At 40.8% G+C, this 20915-nt stretch overlaps 2 protein-coding genes across 2 annotated transcripts in view; both read left to right on the top strand.

Annotated features, from left to right (window-relative positions):
- The first annotated feature begins 735 nt into the window (after nucleotides 1-735).
- Nucleotides 736-12762, top strand: CHRNB4 (cholinergic receptor nicotinic beta 4 subunit). The gene is made up of 6 exons (XM_009274007.1): nucleotides 736-941; nucleotides 5603-5748; nucleotides 7565-7609; nucleotides 7736-7845; nucleotides 9570-10542; nucleotides 12622-12762. Exons 1-6 carry the CDS (start codon nucleotides 887-889, stop codon nucleotides 12760-12762), a joined length of 1470 nt encoding a protein of 489 aa, XP_009272282.1. The 5' UTR covers nucleotides 736-886.
- A 5693-nt stretch (nucleotides 12763-18455) lies between these two features.
- The window catches only part of CHRNA3 (cholinergic receptor nicotinic alpha 3 subunit), a 7850-nt gene continuing 5390 nt past the window's right edge, over nucleotides 18456-20915 (top strand). Inside the window, exons 1-3 of the mRNA XM_009274006.1 lie at nucleotides 18456-18510; nucleotides 20566-20705; nucleotides 20783-20827. Of these exons, the coding sequence (XP_009272281.1) occupies nucleotides 18456-18510; nucleotides 20566-20705; nucleotides 20783-20827 (240 nt within the window). The remainder of the gene's footprint in view (nucleotides 18511-20565; nucleotides 20706-20782; nucleotides 20828-20915) is intronic.

Raw genomic sequence — 20915 nt, 5'->3', positions numbered from 1 at the left:
CACCTTTTTTTTCTATCCATGGACTTCAGCATGTCCTACAGTGCTTGCAAAGGGCATGCAAGATCTTCTTTCCCCTTCCTTCTACACAAATCTTGCAATGGCAAGTCCCAAAACACATGATACTCTATACTCTGCTGAACCCTTCAGCTGTAAAAGATGACTTCCATAGAATTTCTCTAATGCTCCTCTGGAGTGTCTTTATAGCTATTGCTATTTCTCAACAGGCTGCTTTAACTTTCTTTTAAAAATCCTGTCAAATGCTAATGACAACAAATTCTCTGTTCCTCTCCTGCTGCTCCCAAAAAGCCTTTTGGAGTTCTAGTTTAGAGAGATCACATGTGTGGGCCTTGGAGTGGAAAAGGGTTGTCAGTAGGCAATCAACTTTTTCTCTTGACACAGAAAATTACCCTCTGCTAGGGCTATAATTTATTGACATGTCTTTCACTAACAGGTCTCATGGCACAAAGTTATATCCAGCTCTACCCACACAGCTATTCCCACTCATTGCACTTACTAACCAGAAAATCTTCTAAATGTTATCTAGCAGCAAGAATTAAGCAGTTGTGTTTTGCAGATCATGTTCCTTAGCTTGCTCTTTCATTTCCTCTTATTCAACATTATCACATTATGATCCCTCTTCTTATGTGCTTTTCCTCTTCACAAAGCTCTTTAAACAGCTGCAAAGGGGGAGGGACCACTATGCTCATGAAAACTCCACTTCGCAGAATGCTTCTGCCAGGTCCTACTGTCTGTCTCTTTCCAGGCATTTAATACCTCCAAGATTCAGGTTTGCTTTTACATCTCTTCCTTGTGCATCCCCGACAACAGAGCCTATTGCCAGCTGTCTTAAGTGAAGAACAGTAATCCACCTCTTCTTGTTATTGCCATGAGGAATACGTACACGCTCTTTCTCTTTGTAGTGGGCTCCTTTTATTTTAACGGTAAGTGATCTTTTCTTTCAGATACAGTCTGCAGAACAGCGACAGCTTTCAAGGCTAGGAAGTAGGACTGTGATATGAGCTCTCAGACAATTTGTAACTATCACCTCAGTAGGCTGCAGACTTTAAGAGGTTGCATGAAATTGATTATTTTAGTGTTGTTTCTGGCTTGTTCGGTATCAGCAAATCATTACGATGGATACGGACAGACAGTAAGTTTGACATAAAATGACAGAACAATAGGAGATGACAATGATAATCACTAAATAATATCCCTTTAGAGGCACCCAGGATCATCTGTGATGGGAAAAGCAGGTATTGTGCTGAAAGTGAAAAAATAAAAAGCGAATCATGACCTGAATCATAAATAAGACAGATCTCATCCGTCTACAATTATTGGCTCAAGTTCATATATTTTGCAAAGTTCATACTTCCTAATTGTTTGATTAGTATGTAAATAGTTTAAATTAAGTTGAAATATGTAAATATATGCTAAAAAAGCTCAAACATACATTAAGAACATTTTCTTTAGTCCGCCAGGATTTCTTGCATAAGTTTTAGCCAACACGCACAGCCCGACAGCAGCATGAAATAGTGCATTTACCATGGGAGCTTCTTCCCACAGAGACTCTGCCAAAGTGTTCAGAGTGAAACTAGCTGAAATTGAACCGAGACAAAAATCACATCTTTCCCATAATTATCTATTCATCCCACAGTTGTTTTGTTTCTTCAATCACTGAAAGGCAACTTTAGAAAACACCTGCTTTGTAACAAATGAAGAGTGAGGGCCTACTTTAGATTCTTAGATCACACACTTTTAAAACCATTAGTATTTCCTTTTTATTTGCATTAATTGCAGTGTAGAAATTAAAAGTCTTTAAAATACAGTAAATTCGCCACTACTTCCATTGGAACAATAGCGTTCCAAATTAGCATGCGTTGTTCTAAGAGGTTATATAAACCTTTTTACTCAAGAGTATGCTGAGAATTAACAACATCACGAAGTAATTTCAGAGAAGATAATGGGATTGTCTTATTGATGCTTCTCGCTTGCTCTTTACTAATTACAGATGGGAATTTGGTATGCCACCATTGTCCACATAAGTTATTTGTGAGAGAGGAGAGAACAAAAATGACAACTTATGCTACAATATATTATTTCTAAACAAATGTTATTTTAACATTTATTAAAATAACTGAAGTCAGGGAAACAGAGGAAACATGCCTTATGTTAAATTTCGCAATTTAAACAGTGATAACATGCACTTGCCTGTGTTTGTCAACATTACTCCTTATTCTGTTCTGTGGAAATCACTCCAACATATTTGTCATTACACTGAAAATAAACAACACAACACAGGATGACTAGTTATTTCATTTTAGATATTTAAATTAGACCCCGTAGAAGGGAACGTTTGCACAGGGGAGTGAATGAAGTCTGTGGTTTTGTTTCTTCTGCCGTGAAATTGGAAGCATCCTGATGCAATTTTTTTTTAATGGTCATACTCCCACAGAGAAAACAAACTTACTGCAGAATGTGTACTGCAAGTTACGTGGCAATTTGCTCTTCTTGTCATGGAGCAGATGTGTAGCGTGTTCAGTGAAGCTAAACCAATTTCCCTCAGGATCCACCCCAATGTGTTTTCTCTATTACTGCTTTCAGTACACAAAAATACTCCACCCCCAAATTTGGACTGCTTCATCATTCTTGTCAAAATCATTTGTCTGAAAGCATCAGTCTACCCTCTGCAACATTTCCAGTGATTACTGCTATTTGGAAAAAAACAGTTTGCGAGGGAAACTGTGCACTTCCATTTCTTCCAACTCTGAGAGGAAAAAGTGGAGCTTCAAATGCATGGCTAGTGACATCATGAAATGCATATAAAGATGAACTTGAATGCCTGCTAATTTTGTTCTCATTAGGTGCCATCTGGTTAATATGTAGATTGGTAATGGAAAATAGATTATAAAAATTAGACAAGAATCACTCGTTTTTACACGTTATTTACAGAGAGATTGGCTTTAGCAACCTTTAAGGCAGTATACTGCTGACATCTAGTGGTATTTGATACAGGCGTCTGAGTGCGAGGGGAGAGTAGCCCCTTCGATCTCTAATTCTGATGATTAAGTTATTTAAAGGTTGGGATGGGATGGCAATTTTACAAGGAATTATTCATTACAGGAACCACTTCCCTAAGAATAGATAATAATTTCTTAAAGGGATTCATTATTTAACAAATCATTTTTTATAATTAAGTCATGGCCCATCATTCATCTGCATAAAGTTTATTGACAGAGTCAGTACTTCGAAATCTGAGCTGTTCTCATCAGACATGCAGACCCCACAGTATGTTTTGATTTGCAGACCAGATGACTATGATTGCTAAAACCAGGTTTCAGAGAATAGAATTATTACAAATTCAGAATTAGCTTTCTGCAAATATTCTGCAGTTTCTACTTCTTACTCGCTGTTTAGCAAATACTCCATATGCTAGAATATTTACAGAAAAAGATGGCAACACAGTGAAAATATATTTAACAATTCAAACAAGAATTCAGTGTCTTTGCTAGCAGCATTCAGTGACCACTGCAGGAAACAAACCAAATGACAATTTATTTATATTTGAATTATAGCCATCTGCTTATGTCACTTACGTATGCAACAGCAGGAATGTTTGTTAAAAAAAAAAACCAAAACAAAACAATACAATAAAATAACTTTAACCAAGATTCTCTCCTTAGCTACCACAAGGCTTCTCACCTATCCTCATAAACACAGAATGATTCATTTCTAGAGTGTGGCCCCATTTTCTTCACAGCATCAAATTTAGCTCTCTCTTGATTGCAATACACAAGAAAAAACAGAATCTGGACCTTAGCAAGGAAGGCATAGCTCTACCTTGATAAGCCTTTGATTAGGCAAACTTACATTGAGAATAAATGTAATATTAAAATATCACATGGTACTAGGGCTTTTATAATGACTTGCAGGGAGGTACAAAGCAAGTGTGAATCAAAAAACAAACCGACCCGACAAACACAGATGTATTTGTCCAAATTTGTTTTCCCAAATGGCTTGGGAAGTATTTGAGAAGCCTATTCTGAAGAACGATGTTATGGTTAAGTATATGTGACAAAATTTGTGCTACCAATGCCATTGGTACAGCATATGCTGGTCTTAAAAGAATTAAAACAAGCCTGGTGTTTACCTCAACTTTTCCCCAGAGCTTGAGTAAAAACTGTTCTTAGATGTGAAAAATCTGTTTGATGATATTTCCATTTATGTCTCTCCACTTTCTTACCGGATCAGAAACAAGAAGTTCTTATAGTACTTTTTTAATCTGAGTGGAATTCAGAAGTACCAAGTTTCAAGAGACACTTGTTCCCCCTAGTAACTTACAGCCCAGTTCACGTGGAAACTAGGCACCTTCCAGAAATGCACACAAACTTTGGCTGCGTATGTGATCCTGGCCTTTTGATGTCTGCCTTTCTCTGGATCTCATGGATACGCTACAACATAAAAAACCAGAACAAATTAATGTACCACAAATATAAAATACTTGCGTGGCCAGTGGTTTTTACTGTGTGGAACTGCTCTGGGGAATAATGAAGCAAGTATGCTGTACAGACACTATCCTCATTTCTGCAATATCTAGGGTTGAGTTAGGTGCCCTTTCCTATGGAAGAATCATTCTATCAATTGGATTAGAATCTGTTTTCATTAACACCTGTGTCCATCACTGTCAGCTGTATAACACAACACAGAATTACTCGACATACAGCAGAATCTCTCTGGGTCAATTCTGTTGGCAGGATGTTACCAGGACCTTAGTCATCAGTGTTATTACGTGGTCAATAGTGGTTTGAAAAGTCCACTAGAATGGCTTTAAAAAGCACAGGCAAGAACATGGGAACAAATGCAGTTACCTCTGGGGTTGTGCCATAAGCTGTTCTGCTCCATGGAGAACGTTCAGGCTTGCTTGACAGTATCCTGCAGATACTATATTTTGCAGTCACTGAACTCCAGCTTTGGCCACTAAGATTTACGGTATTTGTGCTAGTCTATAAATCAGGTTTTGTTTCCACACAAAGTAAGGCTTACATACTGCCTCAGGTTTTCAAATAAAATCATTCTGAAACAGAAACATCACTAGCTACCAAAGAGCTCCCAATCATTAAAAAAACCTTGTGACTCCTGCAGTTTATCCCCTGGTTTTCCCTACACAGATCAGTCTTTCAATTTGTATGTGTGCCTGCAACTCTATCTCCTACAACACTAAAGAGAAGTCACAGACAGAGTCCCTGCATTTGGATCATTGAAACATTCTTCCTCTGTTATTAAGAGGGTTCTTTGCTCCCAGTTTCTATTTCTGAATGTACTCCCAAAAGTATCTATCAATTTGAGCGTCACATTTTAATGTGAAAAAAACCCAAAGGGTTCAGATTTATCTGCTTTGGTCTAAGTTCTGTGAAAGACAGTCAACTTCAGCAGAACAGATATTGGTGCAAGCACCATATCCTTCTGTTCATACAAGCCTACAGTGTTTAGAAAATCAAAAGCCCTCATTATTTCATGAAGACAATCTGATGCACAGAAATTCTGTGATCCCTACATCATGCCACTCGGTCTCCTTTCTATAATCCTGTTACGTGATGTTTTACAGGAAGCACCGCAGCAGATGCTGAAGAAAAGCTAATGAACCACCTACTGAGTCCTGACAGGTACAATAAGTTAATTCGACCAGCTGTCAACTCATCCCAGTTGGTATCTATAGAACTGCAGGTTTCCCTGGCACAGCTCATCAGCGTGGTAAGTTCAAATTAGGCTATGTCTTTTAATTCATTACTACCTGCACAGCACTCTAAGTAAAAGTCATATTGGTAATATTATGTCCCTGTTATTTTCTAGTTTACATAATAATACTTAGTAGGCAGGGCCCATACATGAAATTTACTGGTTTTATACTTCAGAATGCAGCTACAACAGGGAGATCAATCTATGCCTAAGCAATAAAGGACAGCGGCCAGATCTTCATCCAATAAAATTCCATTGATCAAAACATCAAAATCATTCCACTGATTTCAGTACAGCCACAGTGAGTTACACCAGGTCAGAATCTATCCTGGGCTGTGTACACAATACTAAACCACCTTCTGCTGCTTGCATCAAAGAAATGTGGTTGAATGGCCTGAAAACAAGCTACGAAGCCAGCTCAAAATCTCATGGCGTATCAGGCACATCAGCAAAGAATAGTGAAATGTTGTAAAGAAAAAAAACATGTTAGTTCTGGCTGGAATAGCTTAACACTATTAAAACAATCCTCATGCAAGCAACTCCTCATATTCAATAAAAATTACTTCACTGGGTCCGAAAGACATTTTCACTCACAAGGTTAGCATGTGTTTAACAGTTTTTCCAAGGTACAAATACACACCTCAATGCCAAGAGAGGTTTAGCATTAACTGCAGTGGGAACAAGATCCAGCACATAAGTGGGAATAATTTCCTGAATCAGGACTTTCAACTCTGCTGCTCTCTCCCTGGATGAAAAAGAGGATACAGATGACTGCCTCCCTGCCAGAATTTGTGTATGGGACACTGACTGGACTGCTCCAAACTTTAAGAGACCTATATAATTTATATTCTGAAATTCAAGAGGAAAAGAGAGAGAGACTGATGGAACATAAGGGAAACTGTACAAACAGATGAGCTTTCATACATGTGTGCAGGCTGATTTATACAGGATATACTGTCATGTATACCAGATGACTCTGGGACAAGTGCTCCCTCTCTCCTAGAGAATTCCACCTGGACACAGACATGCCTCCTCACACAGTGCACTGCCACCACTAGCACAGTGTCCTCCCAGATTGCGGATTCTGGGCATAAAAAGCAGGGTGTCTTGCTCCCACAGGCCGCAGCAATCAACAACCTAAACAGAGTAGATGAATGGGCAAGGATCAAGAACGGCACAGCTCGGTCCCTATCCCTCTATATCCTCACTTCAAGCAGAAAGCAAAATTAGGCATCTTATAGGCTCTAACAATCTCAAGCATCTTCAGGATCAGAGAATTAACTTGTTTTCCCACAGAAATCCTCCTGACTCTTTGACCTCCTACCTTGTCCCTTCAGTAAAGCCCCAGCCACACAGATCTGCTGCAGAGAGATTTCTCTTCTGGACTGCTGTCCAGAGAGACAGCATTTCCACAAAGCAGAGCCCGCCAGCTGAGAGTTTACATGGTAAACCTTACATAAACCTCAGACAAGTTAATCTAGGCCTTCCTGGTGGTCAAATATGCCTTCTGTTTCAAATCAAATCCACAGGGGGGGGAAGGGGGGAGAAATCAGCTCAGCAGGGTGGTGGAAATTGTTCCCAAATAGCCACACTCACTCCAGTCTTTGTTAAAAGCCACTTGGAGCTCTACACTTGTGGGGTTACTATTTATCATCAGTATGTGCACAAGACTGGCCATCTTACCAGCAGAGAAATGCCTGCCTTGAAATACACTAAACGAAATCATGCTGTGCAGTTGGAAATATCCTCAAAAGCCTACTGAATAAATCTTATTACTGCAATAAAGTGAAACATTTTAGAGGACAGCTTTTCTCTCTCTTTTTCCCTGCAGAATGAACGGGAGCAGATCATGACTACAAACGTCTGGCTGAACCAGGTAACCAAACCCACAGAGGCATGCTCTTGCAAACCACAAATGCGACTGCTTTCACTCCAACACAGTGATTGTTTTGTTAGTGCTGGTTTGGATACTCCCATCACTACTGTACAATTCTTCTCTTAGGAGTGGATTGATTATCGTTTGGCTTGGAAGCCCTCTGACTATGAAGGAATAAATAAGCTGAGAATACCTGCAAAACACATCTGGTTGCCAGACATTGTGCTTTACAATAAGTAAGTAAAACTTCTGCAGTTTATGCAGGCAGTGAACAAAATTTTAACCATGTATCAAGAAACAAGCATCAGAACCAATGAAGTAGGTCTGATAAAATTCTAAAACTGAATTTTGTAACTTTTAGCCAGTATCAAGCGTATCTGACTGGGGTACTGGCCTCAAAGATAATTTTAGTAGAATCAGGGCTCTGGTTAAAGAAATTCCAGCAGACCTGGAGCATGTCTGCAGTGTAAGCTGTTACAACACCAGAGGATCTGCGACAAGGCTCACAATTGAGGCACAGATCTATATCAAACTAGACTATCTGGAAAGCATGAATTGTTAAGTACAAGAGCAGCCTTACACTGGTCATGTTTGCAAGAAGACAAAACATCTGGAATTCTATCGGACATCTTAGGTTCTGAGCTACATTTTTGTCTCCTACTTCTTCTCCCCACCCCCCCTTCCACCACAGACTCCAGGACATAAATCTGTTACAAAGTTCACATGTACCAGAACTCCATGAGTTAATATTAATTTTAAAAAATAAATTATGTTCTATTTTCATAAAGCATTAAAAAATCAATTATAAGAATACATAATAAATCTGTCAACATTTGACTCTGTTGCTTTACAATACTGAGAAACATAAAAGCTTGGTGGTAGACCATACTTCAGTTCTTTCAAACAAATAGCTAACTGCCAATTTTGTTTTGAGAGTTTTTTTGTTGTTGTTTTTAGGTCTCTAGCAAAGCCTTGAAGTGGATGATATCAAGTCTTTGGGGGAAAAAAATAATCAAAACTTATAATATACTTTCATGATACTTTGAAAACCAATGAATTCATGAACACATGACGGTTTATGAACACATACAGATGGGAGACCTAGGAAGTTATATATAACTTGAGTTAAGTCCCTGGAATCCTACTACTGGAAATCAGATTTGAGAAATGCTTAAAACTATTGTATTAGTGACAAAATAATTCAGCCAGTGGATTAGGATGTACTCTGCCTGGTCAAATCTTGTTCTTGTTGACCTTCTCCCTGAATCAAAGGGCCCATCATAACATAGAAGACTCTCCTGGAGGAATTTCGGCAGTTGGAGGAGATACAAAGCCAAGATTATTTGTGGGCACTAAGAACACTGTGGCTTGTCTGTTCTCGTTTTGTAATAAGTAAACATTAACTGGAGTGACACAATAAATTATAAACCATATAATTACATTTCCTCTGCACACACTCTCCCTGCATTTCTAACTAACACTGCTCCTCCTTATTTCCTCGTCCAAGTCATTTAGGAGTGTTGCTGTGTGCTCTTAGCAGTGGCTGTGTTCCAGATCAAAGGTATCTCCATTTTCATGTTGGATGATCTCATTTTCACTCAGCCTTCAGAGATGTAGTAAGCCTTAATTACTTTAACAAACATTTACAAAATATTTTGAGTTCTTTGGATGAAACAGAGATGCATATTTATTAATTAATAACAATTTTATAAAATAATTTTTCTAAGTATTGGACCACATGTCAATTCTCTGACTGGGAGAAATGCATACATTAATCTCCCTATCAAGTTATCGCTCCCTACAACATAGATTTCAAAATCAAAACATTACTAAACTTTGATTCTAGAAACAACTGAGGCCCAGAAGACCAAGAATGTCAGAGCTCTTCTGTTTTAAACTATGTTTTTCCTCTTAATGTTTTATTGTGTTCTCTCCTTTTTCTTTCCTCTTGTTTCATTAGCGCGGATGGCACGTACGAAGTTTCGCTATATACAAATGCAATTGTAAAGAATAATGGAAGCATTCGCTGGTTGCCACCAGCCATCTACAAGAGCGCCTGCAAGATTGAAGTTAAGCATTTTCCATTTGATCAACAAAACTGCACATTAAAGTTCCGGTCTTGGACATATGATCATACAGAAATTGATATGGTGCTTAAAACTTCCATGGCAAGCATGGACGACTTCACGCCAAGTGGAGAATGGGACATTGTAGCACTCCCAGGAAGAAGGACTGTAAATCCTTTGGACCCCAATTATGTCGATGTGACATATGACTTCATTATTAAAAGGAAACCTCTTTTTTATACCATCAATCTTATCATTCCCTGTGTGCTAATTACATCCTTAGCCATCCTGGTGTTCTACTTGCCTTCAGACTGTGGTGAAAAAATGACCTTATGCATATCTGTGTTGCTTGCCTTGACTGTGTTCTTGCTGTTGATCTCCAAAATTGTCCCTCCAACATCTCTAGATGTTCCACTGATTGGGAAGTATCTCATGTTTACAATGGTACTAGTGACCTTCTCAATAGTTACCAGTGTCTGTGTACTCAATGTCCACCATAGATCTCCAAGTACTCACACTATGCCCCCTTGGGTAAAGCGGGTTTTCCTTGAAAGACTCCCAGCCTACCTGTTCATGAAGCGTCCAGAAAATAATTCTCCTCGGCAAAAACTGTGCAACTGCAAAAAGGCAAAAGCAGAGAATCCTTGTATGGACCCAGCCGACTTCTACAAGAACTCTACCTATTTTTTGAATACAGCCTCTGCCAAAAAATATGATATGAAAATCACTGACACTCTTGACAATGTCAGCAGTCATCGAGATTTTAGGTTAAGAACAGGCATGAAATTTTCTCCTGAAGTCCAAGAAGCAATTGATGGAGTCAGTTTTATAGCAGAGCACATGAAAAGTGATGACAACGACCAGAGTGTAAGTAAAAATGAGAAATCATCCCGGTCTTTCCAAACTTCATCTCCTGTCCTCCTCTGTAACACGCTGTTCTTCAGAAAGCATATTTGAACTCCCTAGCTATTCTAAAGTTTTTAGAGAGATTCTAGCTATAGCTTATAAGAGGAAATAATTTTTGCTGTTAAAAGAACTTAACGAATAGCAATTTGGTAAACGCCAATACTCTCCTGGAAAGTAACATGGCTATTTCTACAAAAAGAGAATGTTGATTGCCTAGTAAGTCATGATACACCCCTGAAAAAGCTGTGTTGTCACATTCAAGTAGTGTTTGGCAGGGAAAAAAATAATATTCAGTTCCAGGTCAGAAAAAGAATCTTTTTCCCCATTGTATTCAGTAAGACTGTGACTCAACCCATGGCCAGGCCATGTTAACCAGAAACAATCTACCTGCAGCTCAAGCATTTATTTACCTAACTGGGCATAGAAGGAGGATTTAGTAAAATTGGTAAAACAGCTTTGCAAACACCCGCTCCAGGTTAAGATATCTGTCCATATATGGCAAACACAATGGGTAGGATCAAATCCTAATGCCAGCAGAGCTGACACTTTTTCATTTGAGTTAAATCAGACTTGTTATTGGCTATGAGAAGTACTTTATCCAGGACGTGTTTAAACAGTGCTGCTGCTGCTGCCCTATTCACTTGCTCTACTCACGTGCTACTAGCTAGCACACTAAAGCTGATATAAATACACTGTGAATAATACTTGGAAAAACTCAGATGGTTCAGAGTTTTGTTTAGACAAGCACCCATGGTTAGGAAAAATCATCCTCATACCTACCAGTGTCCTCTCTCTGGCCCAGATCCCAGTCAGACTCTAGGTTCTCTATTCCTGTCGTGCTCTCCCTCCCTCAGCCAAGCAGATTAAATAAAGTCTGGTTTCTGATCTTGCAGAAGCCCCTTGAGGAGCATGCCGCTGAGTACTTCATGTTTTCTATTAGCTGAAATTACTGTCAATATAAATAAAGAAGATCAGCTATTAACATTAGACATGAGCTTGTAAACATTGAAACTGAACAGAAGCAGACTTCATAGAGCAGAAAAAAAGTTTTCTAATACTTCAGAAATTCTTGCAAGAATATGTTGCATACTAAAGGATCTACAAAGCCTCCACTTGATATTAAGAACAATTTTCAAGGGTATTTTATACACTAAGAATTAACTGAATGCTTTTCACAGTGTCCTCTGATATTACATATCAATTTTCTAGATTCATAATTTTAATCTCTGCTTTCTTCCTTCATTACCACGGTCTGATAACAACTGTTCATGTACATTTACTATAGTCTGATTTCAGAAGCGCACAATTCCCATTAGCAGCAGTGGAAATTAAAAGTGTGCACTGAAGGAAAAATGTGTAATGTTCTAATATAAAACATGAGATAATTGACAAGCATGACTTTAGTCATTGAGGTGAGCATGTCCCATGTGTAACTAGAATCAATGAGAGAGGAAAAAATAATCATTCCTAAGATGCAAATGAAGATTGATATATTCCCCATTTGCAATAATAGCCTGACAGTCACTTTAGTTTGAGAACAGAATCTAAGGCCGTGACTTTCACAAACAACATATGCAAGGCAAAAAGGGATTTTAATAAAAGCAACAGTATTAATATGCATTAAACCCCTTGATTAAGATGACTGCTGATAAGAAAAGAACTCTGAAGCTAACCTTGTTTAACAGCAGTAAACACCATCTATTTTTGTCCACTGAGATTAATAGCATCTGCAAACTAAAATTAAAGAAAAAAATTCCTTAACTGGATTATTCTGTGGGTCCTTCTGGACTGGCTTCCACCAGGCAGCCATGCTCAGTACCTGATGCATCCAAGACAGCTAAGGAATATTTACAGTATTTTTCTCCACTGCCCAGAATGGTTGTAGGAGAAAAACCCCTTCCCAAGCCTAAAGTCAGTTTATTGCCTGAACCTTGAGATTTGTTTCCTTTTATTTTCGTAAACAAAACCTCGGCATTAGCAAGAGGAAGAGCAAAAGAATACGACAAATTGCTAATATCTTTAATTGGCTTTTTCTTTCAGGTCATTGAAGATTGGAAGTATGTTGCCATGGTAGTGGACAGGCTGTTTCTCTGGATATTCGTCCTTGTTTGTGTCCTGGGGACTGTTGGATTATTTCTGCAGCCACTTTTTCAAAACCACACTGCTGCCATGAACCCTTAGTTGTCACTTAAAATTGTCAATACTTACACAGATGTTGGGTCTCATTCTGCTCTCAGTTCCCCTCTGTTAAATCCACAGAGATGCCAGCTGAGTTGCTCTTACATCAGATTTAGAGTACGGAAATGGAAAGTAGAACTTGACTTGTGATAGGGAAAAAAACCCCAAACAAACAGAAAACTACTGTTTTTTCCAATGAGTTCAGTACTTCTGGTGATATCTTGGCCCTTTTTTCAATTATTTGAAGTCTGAACATTACAGAGAAAGGCATTTACTGTACAATATGCCATCCTGGCTCACAAGGATTATTATTAAAAATTGTATTTTACATACATTGCCTCAGGAAGGACATTTTCTTTCCCTAGAACACTGCAATTTCTCTATTACAAAGAAGGTATTGCTATAACATTTATGTCCTTCAAATGCATCAAAACTATTTGTGTCTGATTTATAAAGAGCTTTACAAGTGGCATCACTGTTTAGCTGTTTGAGTATGATAATGAAAACTGAACTGAGAAACAGAGACATACTTCTGAGGTAACCACTAATAGGTTTCTCACTTTGCCACCTCTGATAGCTGATTGATCAACAGAGGCCAAATTAATATATGATAAACAAACATTTATATACTCTGTTCAATGATGAAATATAAATAAAATGTAAAATTTTCCTTTATATAGATTTAGTCCTGAAATGTTCCTGCAACTTTAACAGCTCATGTGACTGGGGTTCATATACACTTTCATGAATCTAAGGCTAAGAGCACAGAAAGCAGCTAGAGAAGACAACTGTGAAAGGCAGCTAGAATGAGAAGACACCTGAGAACAGACCCGCATGTTTTGTTGAGGAGATTTTAATGTGGATTTAAGTATAATCCTCAACAAATTAGCTAGGAAAGCACGTAACGCATGTACAGTCTTAAAGTCTTTGGTAAAGGACAGATCAAGGCCCTAGACTCCCGTCACAGGACCATCCCACCACACTTTGTTCCAGGTAGCTTGTAACCTGCAAAAAGAGAAGTGGGCTCCTGGCATTTTTCAAGCTAAACCAATCTCAGCTTTTCCTTGGGGTATTGTCAGCACACATAACAATTTTACCACCATTGATAGGAACAACTAACTACTGGTGACCAAACTGTTAAAACCCACTACTACTTGTGAAGGGGATTTGAGGCTCACCTGTCCCAGGAGAGGATTAGCTGACACCTAAACCTGTGTTCTTCAACAAGCCACAGATGAAGACAGCTCTGACTCTATTTGCCCTCATCAAAACTGAGCTACATCTCTACCTAGATCACCATTCCCAGGCAGCTACAGATAACTACATAGACCTAGACATGCCAAAACAGCTACACCAACACCTTTCCAATTGTTCAGAGCAACTCCGGGACCTTTGCTGATTCCTGTGCTCACTCCCTCCCTGCCCGTGCGCTGAACTCCCCAGCACTGCTGCCACACACGCCCCCACCCCACACACCTACCCCTGAGCACTGGAAGGGCTCTCCCGGGGGCCTCAGCACTGCAGCGTGGCCTGGCGTGCGGCTGCCTCGGAAAGATATAATGAAAAAGTGGGCTGGGTGAGGCTATGTGAGCAGCAGCAGCATCTCCCTTAGGTCATATGCTAGATGAAGGACTGGTTCTAACACCGTCATCCTCCCTTCCATTCCCCTTCCTCTATGAGCTGCAACTGTGTCCATCGCTCAAGACAGGGCAAGAAGGTGAAGGATAACTGTGGGACAGCCCTATTAATGCAGGTGTGCCCCGTGACCACAGAAGCTGCCACATCCTCCTCTCCCAGAGGGTGGCAATGCTCTGGTCATCTCCCCAAACATTAACCCCTCTGGACATTTCCTATGTTGACTGGTAGGCGGTGTAAAGTTTAAATGGGTCAAACCTGCTTTCCCTACCTCAAATGTCTTCTTCTCCTTCTTAAACCTAGAGAGCAGAGCTATTTCTCTGCAGGCAACTGAAACTACAGCTGTGAGATGAGATGGGGCACAGGCAGCCCCCCGGGAGCAGAGGGGTGCCTTCACCCATGCAGGAAGATGCTCCTCTATGTTAGGTTATATGCCGGGAGCTGCTGTGGCACAGAACACCACAAGCACACGTGCACACACTGCCCCAGCTGCTAAGCAGCTTTTTCTGCTTGCAGAGAAGCCAGAGGGAAGCCAGAGCAGCTGCCAGCACTGCGCAGGCAGTGTAAAGGTGAAGCCCCTTTAAATCCCACAATAACCCTGAACAGTGAATCTGAAAGAGGCAGCACAGACCTACTCAGCAAAGACTTAAACGCTCTTGTGAGCTACTACACACTCCTGCAGGGCAGAAGGGAGAGGGACTCACCCAGCCAAGCAACTAAGGGTGCAGCAAGTCAGCCGTGGACCCTGCAGTCCACCCAGCTGACACTGGACCTGTGCAGAGACTCCTCCCTCTGCTCTTTTCACCCAGCACGAACAGCACTTTTGGCTCTGTCCTGCTCTCACCCTCCTACCAATCACTACTGCTCTCCCTGGTCCCTTCTTCTTCTTATCCTACCTCTTACTGCCTGAATGCAACTGAAATGAGACCTCCAGTACTCCCATCTCATAGTTGACCTTATCTTTATGAGCAGTAATGACTGATAACTCTTGGCTCCCTAACTGCAGCCTTCAGCTGAATTATCCCCAGCATAGACAAAAGTTTTAGAAAGGATTTGGCAGCTCAGCTAGCAGCTAACACAGAGCACAGGCAGATGGAGGCCTCAGACTTGACAAACCCAGAAAAAGCTTTCAAAAGGCACATCCCTGGCCCCAGGGAGATCCCTGCAGAACTAGAGCTCCTCATCCAGGAAATGGTGGGCTCTGGTGCTTTCCATACACTGTGGCCAACTTATTTCTTTTTTAATCACGAGTGAAGCAATATGCTTTTCCCTAGTTATGTTCTTGGAAACCACCACCGTATTTTTTTAAAGTTTCCAGAAATAATTCAATCCATAGCAAACTTCAGAATGGAAAATTTCATCCAAATTCCTAAAACTTTGAAGAATCTGACCTCCTAAAACTGTGGTTTCAAAATGGGAAATGCTATTTTTGCCTAACCCTCAGCAGCTCCTCCTACGTAATACATAGAACTGTTCCCAGCTTAACTTGTCAAAGAATTGTAGAGTTTTCCACTTTGGCTTTTGGGCAAACTTTCAAAAATAAAAGATTTCTGGAGAAAAGGAAACATTAAAAATATCATCTTGCAGGCTAATATGAGTATGATAAGGTCCCAGTTCATCAAACAAAATAAACTTCAACATTTATACTTTTCAGGGTTTTTACAGTAATGTTTTTCATTAAAAAAAGAAGAAAAGTGGTCATTCAAAATATATTTTTCAGTAAAACTATTTTTCAATGGCAGTGTGCAACCAGCCTTTGCTTCCCTACTAGTAAGGAAAAGCCTCTGTTGGCTCCATCCCCGGTCCCTACCACTACAAAATTCTTTAACCCTGACTAATCCTGTCTTCCGTCAGAACGCGTAGAAGTGCCAACACCATCACACGCATGTACCATCTGCCTCCAGGTGAGTTTATTTGGGACTGTTTCTGCACCCCTGCAGCCACAGCAAACTAGAAAGACCAGCAGTGTTGGCTTTTTTATAGAGGGAGCATCAATACCCCAGACAAAGGTGGGATTTTCCTCATCACCTGAGTTGATTAAGATTTGATCTTAATAAATCTTAACAAAGCAAAACACCTCTAGAAGTGGCATGTTTATTAAAAAGCAAAGGCTCCGTAGTTTGTCACTGCAGATCTTCTTGGGTAGATCAGTTTCCGCCTACCCATACGAATTCTTCTTCTAGGTAGTTCTGCAATGCAGTCATGGTGATGTGTTCTTATCGCATCACTCTCCCTAGCCATAAAAATAATCCTACTACAAACCTGAGGATCATCACCAGGAGATCCAGCACGTGATGTTAGAAACAAAATATCTGTGCATACAAACACCACTGAAAATTTCAGTAACTAGGAAAATTAAGCTAAAATACCTGTATCTTTTGCTGCAATGGCTCTTTGCTGCCTCTGCAGATCAAATGTTTCCAAATTATTCAGGCTTAAGCACTGACTTTTGGGGAACACGGGTTATGATCTGATCTTTGAAGCTTTAGCTCATTTCTAGTTGGGACTAAAAAGAAACAAACAAAAATCTCAGTTATAATGCTGCTTATACATGGAAACCAAGAAGGCAGAAAGGGAAAACATCTAGTCTCAATGCCCTGGAAAGGCAAAAAAAAATGTATCCACAAAGGGTTAAGCTAAAAGACCAAGCAGCCGAGTTCTCTGGAAAAAAGAAATAAAATCAAACGGACAGTAAAGCCTATTTCCTCCAAGCTAATAGAATTACAGAAATTATCATAAGAGCATGTGTCTGGGGATGGAGTGAATGATGCTCTGAGAGATAGGGCAGACGGGATAAACAAGCTCTGTGCCAAGAGCAGCTGAACCCCGTCTGGTGCTCTTTCTCCCAGTGCTACCTCTGAACACAGTGCCAAATGGGGTCATCATTTATCCTTCCCTAACGGCAGGGAGAGAAGCACCTATTGGGTGCGGCCTCCTGTCCCACAGGGCTTCCCTCTCGTCATTTCCAAAACCAAGGGTGGAATCCCACATTCTTCTCTCTCCCCCTCCTCCCTCCGCACAGACTGCCCAGATGTGTGCAACAACCACTGCATGCATGAACCTTGCATCACCTGGTCATTCAAGGGGGTGCAAAAACTGACACATAGGTTAACAAGGAAGCTGATGGGCACCTGGGAATGAGCCACTTTGCAAATCATGATTTTATGATTGAACTTCAAACACAACTCCCCATTCTCCCCCACCTCCTTCCCCCTGAACAATAAGGTTTTGTGGGATCAAGCTAGGATCCTATACTCTTATTCCCCTTCCCAAATTTCACCTTTCTAATCCATGAAAGCAGGAGTGGTCCAAAGACAGTTATTCTCAAGAGCTTTGGTCAAGTTTGGTCTCCAACTCAAACCCCTGGCTCTTGCCGAATCCCAGCTGCTATGTATGTTACTCTGGGCTTAGATCCTGGCAAGTTGTACATGCCTTTAATTACTCCTGGGAATAGCACATCCTTTTTATACATTCAAGCACCTAGCACATGCGCTTGCAAGATGAGACACAGGCAGGAAAAAAATCTCAACATTAACAGCGTAATTGGAAAGTCAGGTCCCATGATCTCAGTTCACTGCTAAATCAAGCATCCCTAATGTCAATATCCATTCCAGCACAATTCAATTATAAGATTTTTATTAATTAAACTTCTACTAGTAGCTTGGCATGAGCTTCTGATAGAGAAGGATCCTGCATCGCAGCTGACTGGAAAAATCTTTAGCATTGTCAGATTACCGGGTTCATTTATGCACCAGTTTAAGGACTCTTGCCTATTATCCTTGCCAGAAGACTGCTCTTTGCCTACAATAACATCTGTTTTGCCTGCAATTTATTTTCTGTTTCCAATGCTCTGACAGCCTGGGTAGCTAGAAAGGGGGCAGCACAGCAAACCTAATGGGAGCTCACTGCGCAGAACTGTGTTCAGGGTCCTGCCGTCTGCTGCTTCCAGGCATTTCACGCATCGGAGGAGTGGAGCTCTCTGTACTTCCTATGCTCATACAATCCTGGCAGCTAAGCTCATCTTCAACAGCCTCTGTCGACAGGCAGTAGTTCATAACACCATGGAGAGCATGCACGCTGTCCTTCTAACTGCTGCTGTTTGCTTTCTCTGTCAAGGTGAGTGAACCTTAATTTGTTTATTCTTTGTTGGTGAAGGGGGGGGTGTGTGTGAAAAAGTGAACAGGAGATGACTTTGGTGCAAATTATTTTTAAGAAGTGCTGAAGCTCGCTCCAAACTAATGGATAAATGTACAGAATCTTAGTACAGCTCTTTTTGTTACATAGTTTGTTGGGGTTTTTTGTTTTTGTTTTTTTTTTTTTTAATTTCTCCTTGTAAAGTAGTTAATTAGTCCTGATTCAAGATGCCAAACAGGACACACAAAGACATTTTAGCATTAAGAAGAGAAAGCACCTTACACGTAAAGGTGCGGTTTCTACATATTATAGAGAAGACCACAAGAAAGTGACAATATTAAACAGCTTTAAATACATGCTGCAAACAGTGCACCTTCTCTCTGCAGATATGGAAAACACCAAAACATTTAAATTTAAAAAAAAAATAATAATACACTTCTCTAGATACAGTGGATGCTAGATTTAATTAGAGTGCTGGTGACATGTAAAAAGGCAGGCAATTTGGGATTGACTATAATAGAGAGTCATTAAGATCTAGCTTTAAAATTATTTTCCTAAAAGATTTAGGAGTATTTATTCCACGAAATTTTGATCTGAAAGATATATCAATAAATGGTAAATGAGATATCAGTAAAAGATATATCAATAAAGGCAATGCTAGTAGTTAAAAAGTGTGAAAGAAATGCGTTCATTTTTTAGTTAACAAGTTGGCTTGAATGATTTCACTGATCTGAGAATAAAATTACCCTCCAAGTGAACGGGGGGGGAACGGGGGGGGGGGAGGGAGAAGAGGTTTTAGCTGGATACAGTTTCACATGAGGGGAATCCTCTTGTCTTAGGGAGAGGGGAGCTCTTACAAAGATCAGAAAGTAACACCTGCTTTGTGAAACACTACAGATCAGTCACCTGCAGATATTTCTGCCTCCCATCTCTTTCTCTACTGAAAAACAACTGTCTGGCAAAAAAATAAACATGTCCTTGCAAATATCTGTAGATTCATATTTGTGTTTCAACGGAGCTGTAAAGTATGTTCAACAGACTTCAGTTCTGTGCCTTTGCCAAATTCGCATAGTGTCATCCATAAATGACAAAACAGGCCTTTTTTTAGTTTTCAGGTGGAGTGCTTGAGGAAGTGTCGTCCAGAAGAGAGTTTAAGAGAGAGTCCCCTAAAAATAAAAGGCCATTGGCTTTTAAATAGCATCCAGCTGTCAGGATGGATATTGCCTAGCTAGCTCCAAGAGTAAAACGGTAGTTTGAAATACAGGCTCTCACACCTCATCCTGAAACAGTTGAAAGACCTTGTTGTTTAAGAATTTCAGTTTACAGCTTTTCTGTCAGCCACAGGGCACCATGAGCAGCAGTTATCAGCAGCAAAATGGACAAAAGGAATATACTATAAATAAAAATTACTTAGAATAATAAATGGATAATTAGCACATTTCTTTGAACGTGCTGAAAAGTCTTTGAATACAATGATTAATCAATTTTTAATCCTTTTTTTCCTATTTTAACAAGCAGGCTGTTATCATCACTATAATCATGCAATCATGACTCTGCTAGAAAGCAGAGTTCTCATTTCCTCGGAATCCTCCTATTGCAAGACGCTCTGACAGCTTACAAGCGGCCTGGTCTGTCAGGTTACACTTTTCCCTTCCTCTGCTCCACACCCCTGCAGCTTCGGCAGGTCTAGGGGATTAGGTTTGTGAGGGGAAAGTGCTTCTGCACCTCCAGTTCTTCAGTAACTCCCTGAAACTATTTTTTTAACCCATTTGCAGAGATGTACGTGAGAAAAACTCTGTCATAGCATTGCCTTTCATTGCTCTTCTCCCAGCCTAAGCGAATGCCAGTCATGACACACTACTACCCACTTACACGAGGCTTGGCCTTTCCCGACGCATCACACCGATGCTAAGCAGTTAATACACAGCAAGACGGGTACCAAAAGCGGCATTGCCCCCCACTCCGGCCAAGCCTCCCCACACGGGGTGCTGCCGCCTCTGAGGCTGCGCCTGCCCCCGCGGCCGCTCACCCCCCCAGGCTGGGGCGGTTCCGAGGCCGAGCACCGGCTCTACGCGGCCCTCTTCGAGAGCTACAACCAGTTCGTCCGTCCCGTCAAGAACGTCTCGGACCCCGTCATCATCCAGTTCGAGGTGTCCATGTCCCAGCTGGTGAAGGTGGTGAGTACCCGCCCCGCCGGGGCGCCCGCGGGCGACGGGAGGGCCGGCGCCTCTCCCGACACGCCTCTGTTTTCCAGGATGAAGTCAACCAGATAATGGAAACCAACTTGTGGCTGAAGCACGTAAGTAGAGCTCGCTGATAGCCCAGGCGGCACCAACTCACCTCCTCCCCAGCGCGGGAGGTGCTCCCCACTCCGGGCGGGGGGACGC

The sequence above is a fragment of the Aptenodytes forsteri genome, unplaced genomic scaffold (genome assembly GCF_000699145.1).
Source record: "Aptenodytes forsteri isolate BGI_AS27 unplaced genomic scaffold, ASM69914v1 Scaffold239, whole genome shotgun sequence".
NCBI classification, from domain to species: Eukaryota; Metazoa; Chordata; class Aves; order Sphenisciformes; family Spheniscidae; genus Aptenodytes; species Aptenodytes forsteri.
Note: the sequence above shows the minus strand (reverse complement) of the source record. Positions and strands in the feature narration are given on the sequence as shown.

Excerpts from the sequence above, each read along its gene's own strand:
- CHRNB4 (XM_009274007.1), top strand. The coding sequence starts at position 887 with ATGAGGAATACGTACACGCTCTTTCTCTTTGTAGTGGGCTCCTTTTAT. Across the intron at positions 7,610-7,735 it reads CAAACGTCTGGCTGAACCAG|GAGTGGATTGATTATCGTTT; the intron begins GTAACCAAACCC and ends TTCTTCTCTTAG. Across the intron at positions 10,543-12,621 it reads GTGATGACAACGACCAGAGT|GTCATTGAAGATTGGAAGTA; the intron begins GTAAGTAAAAAT and ends TTTTTCTTTCAG.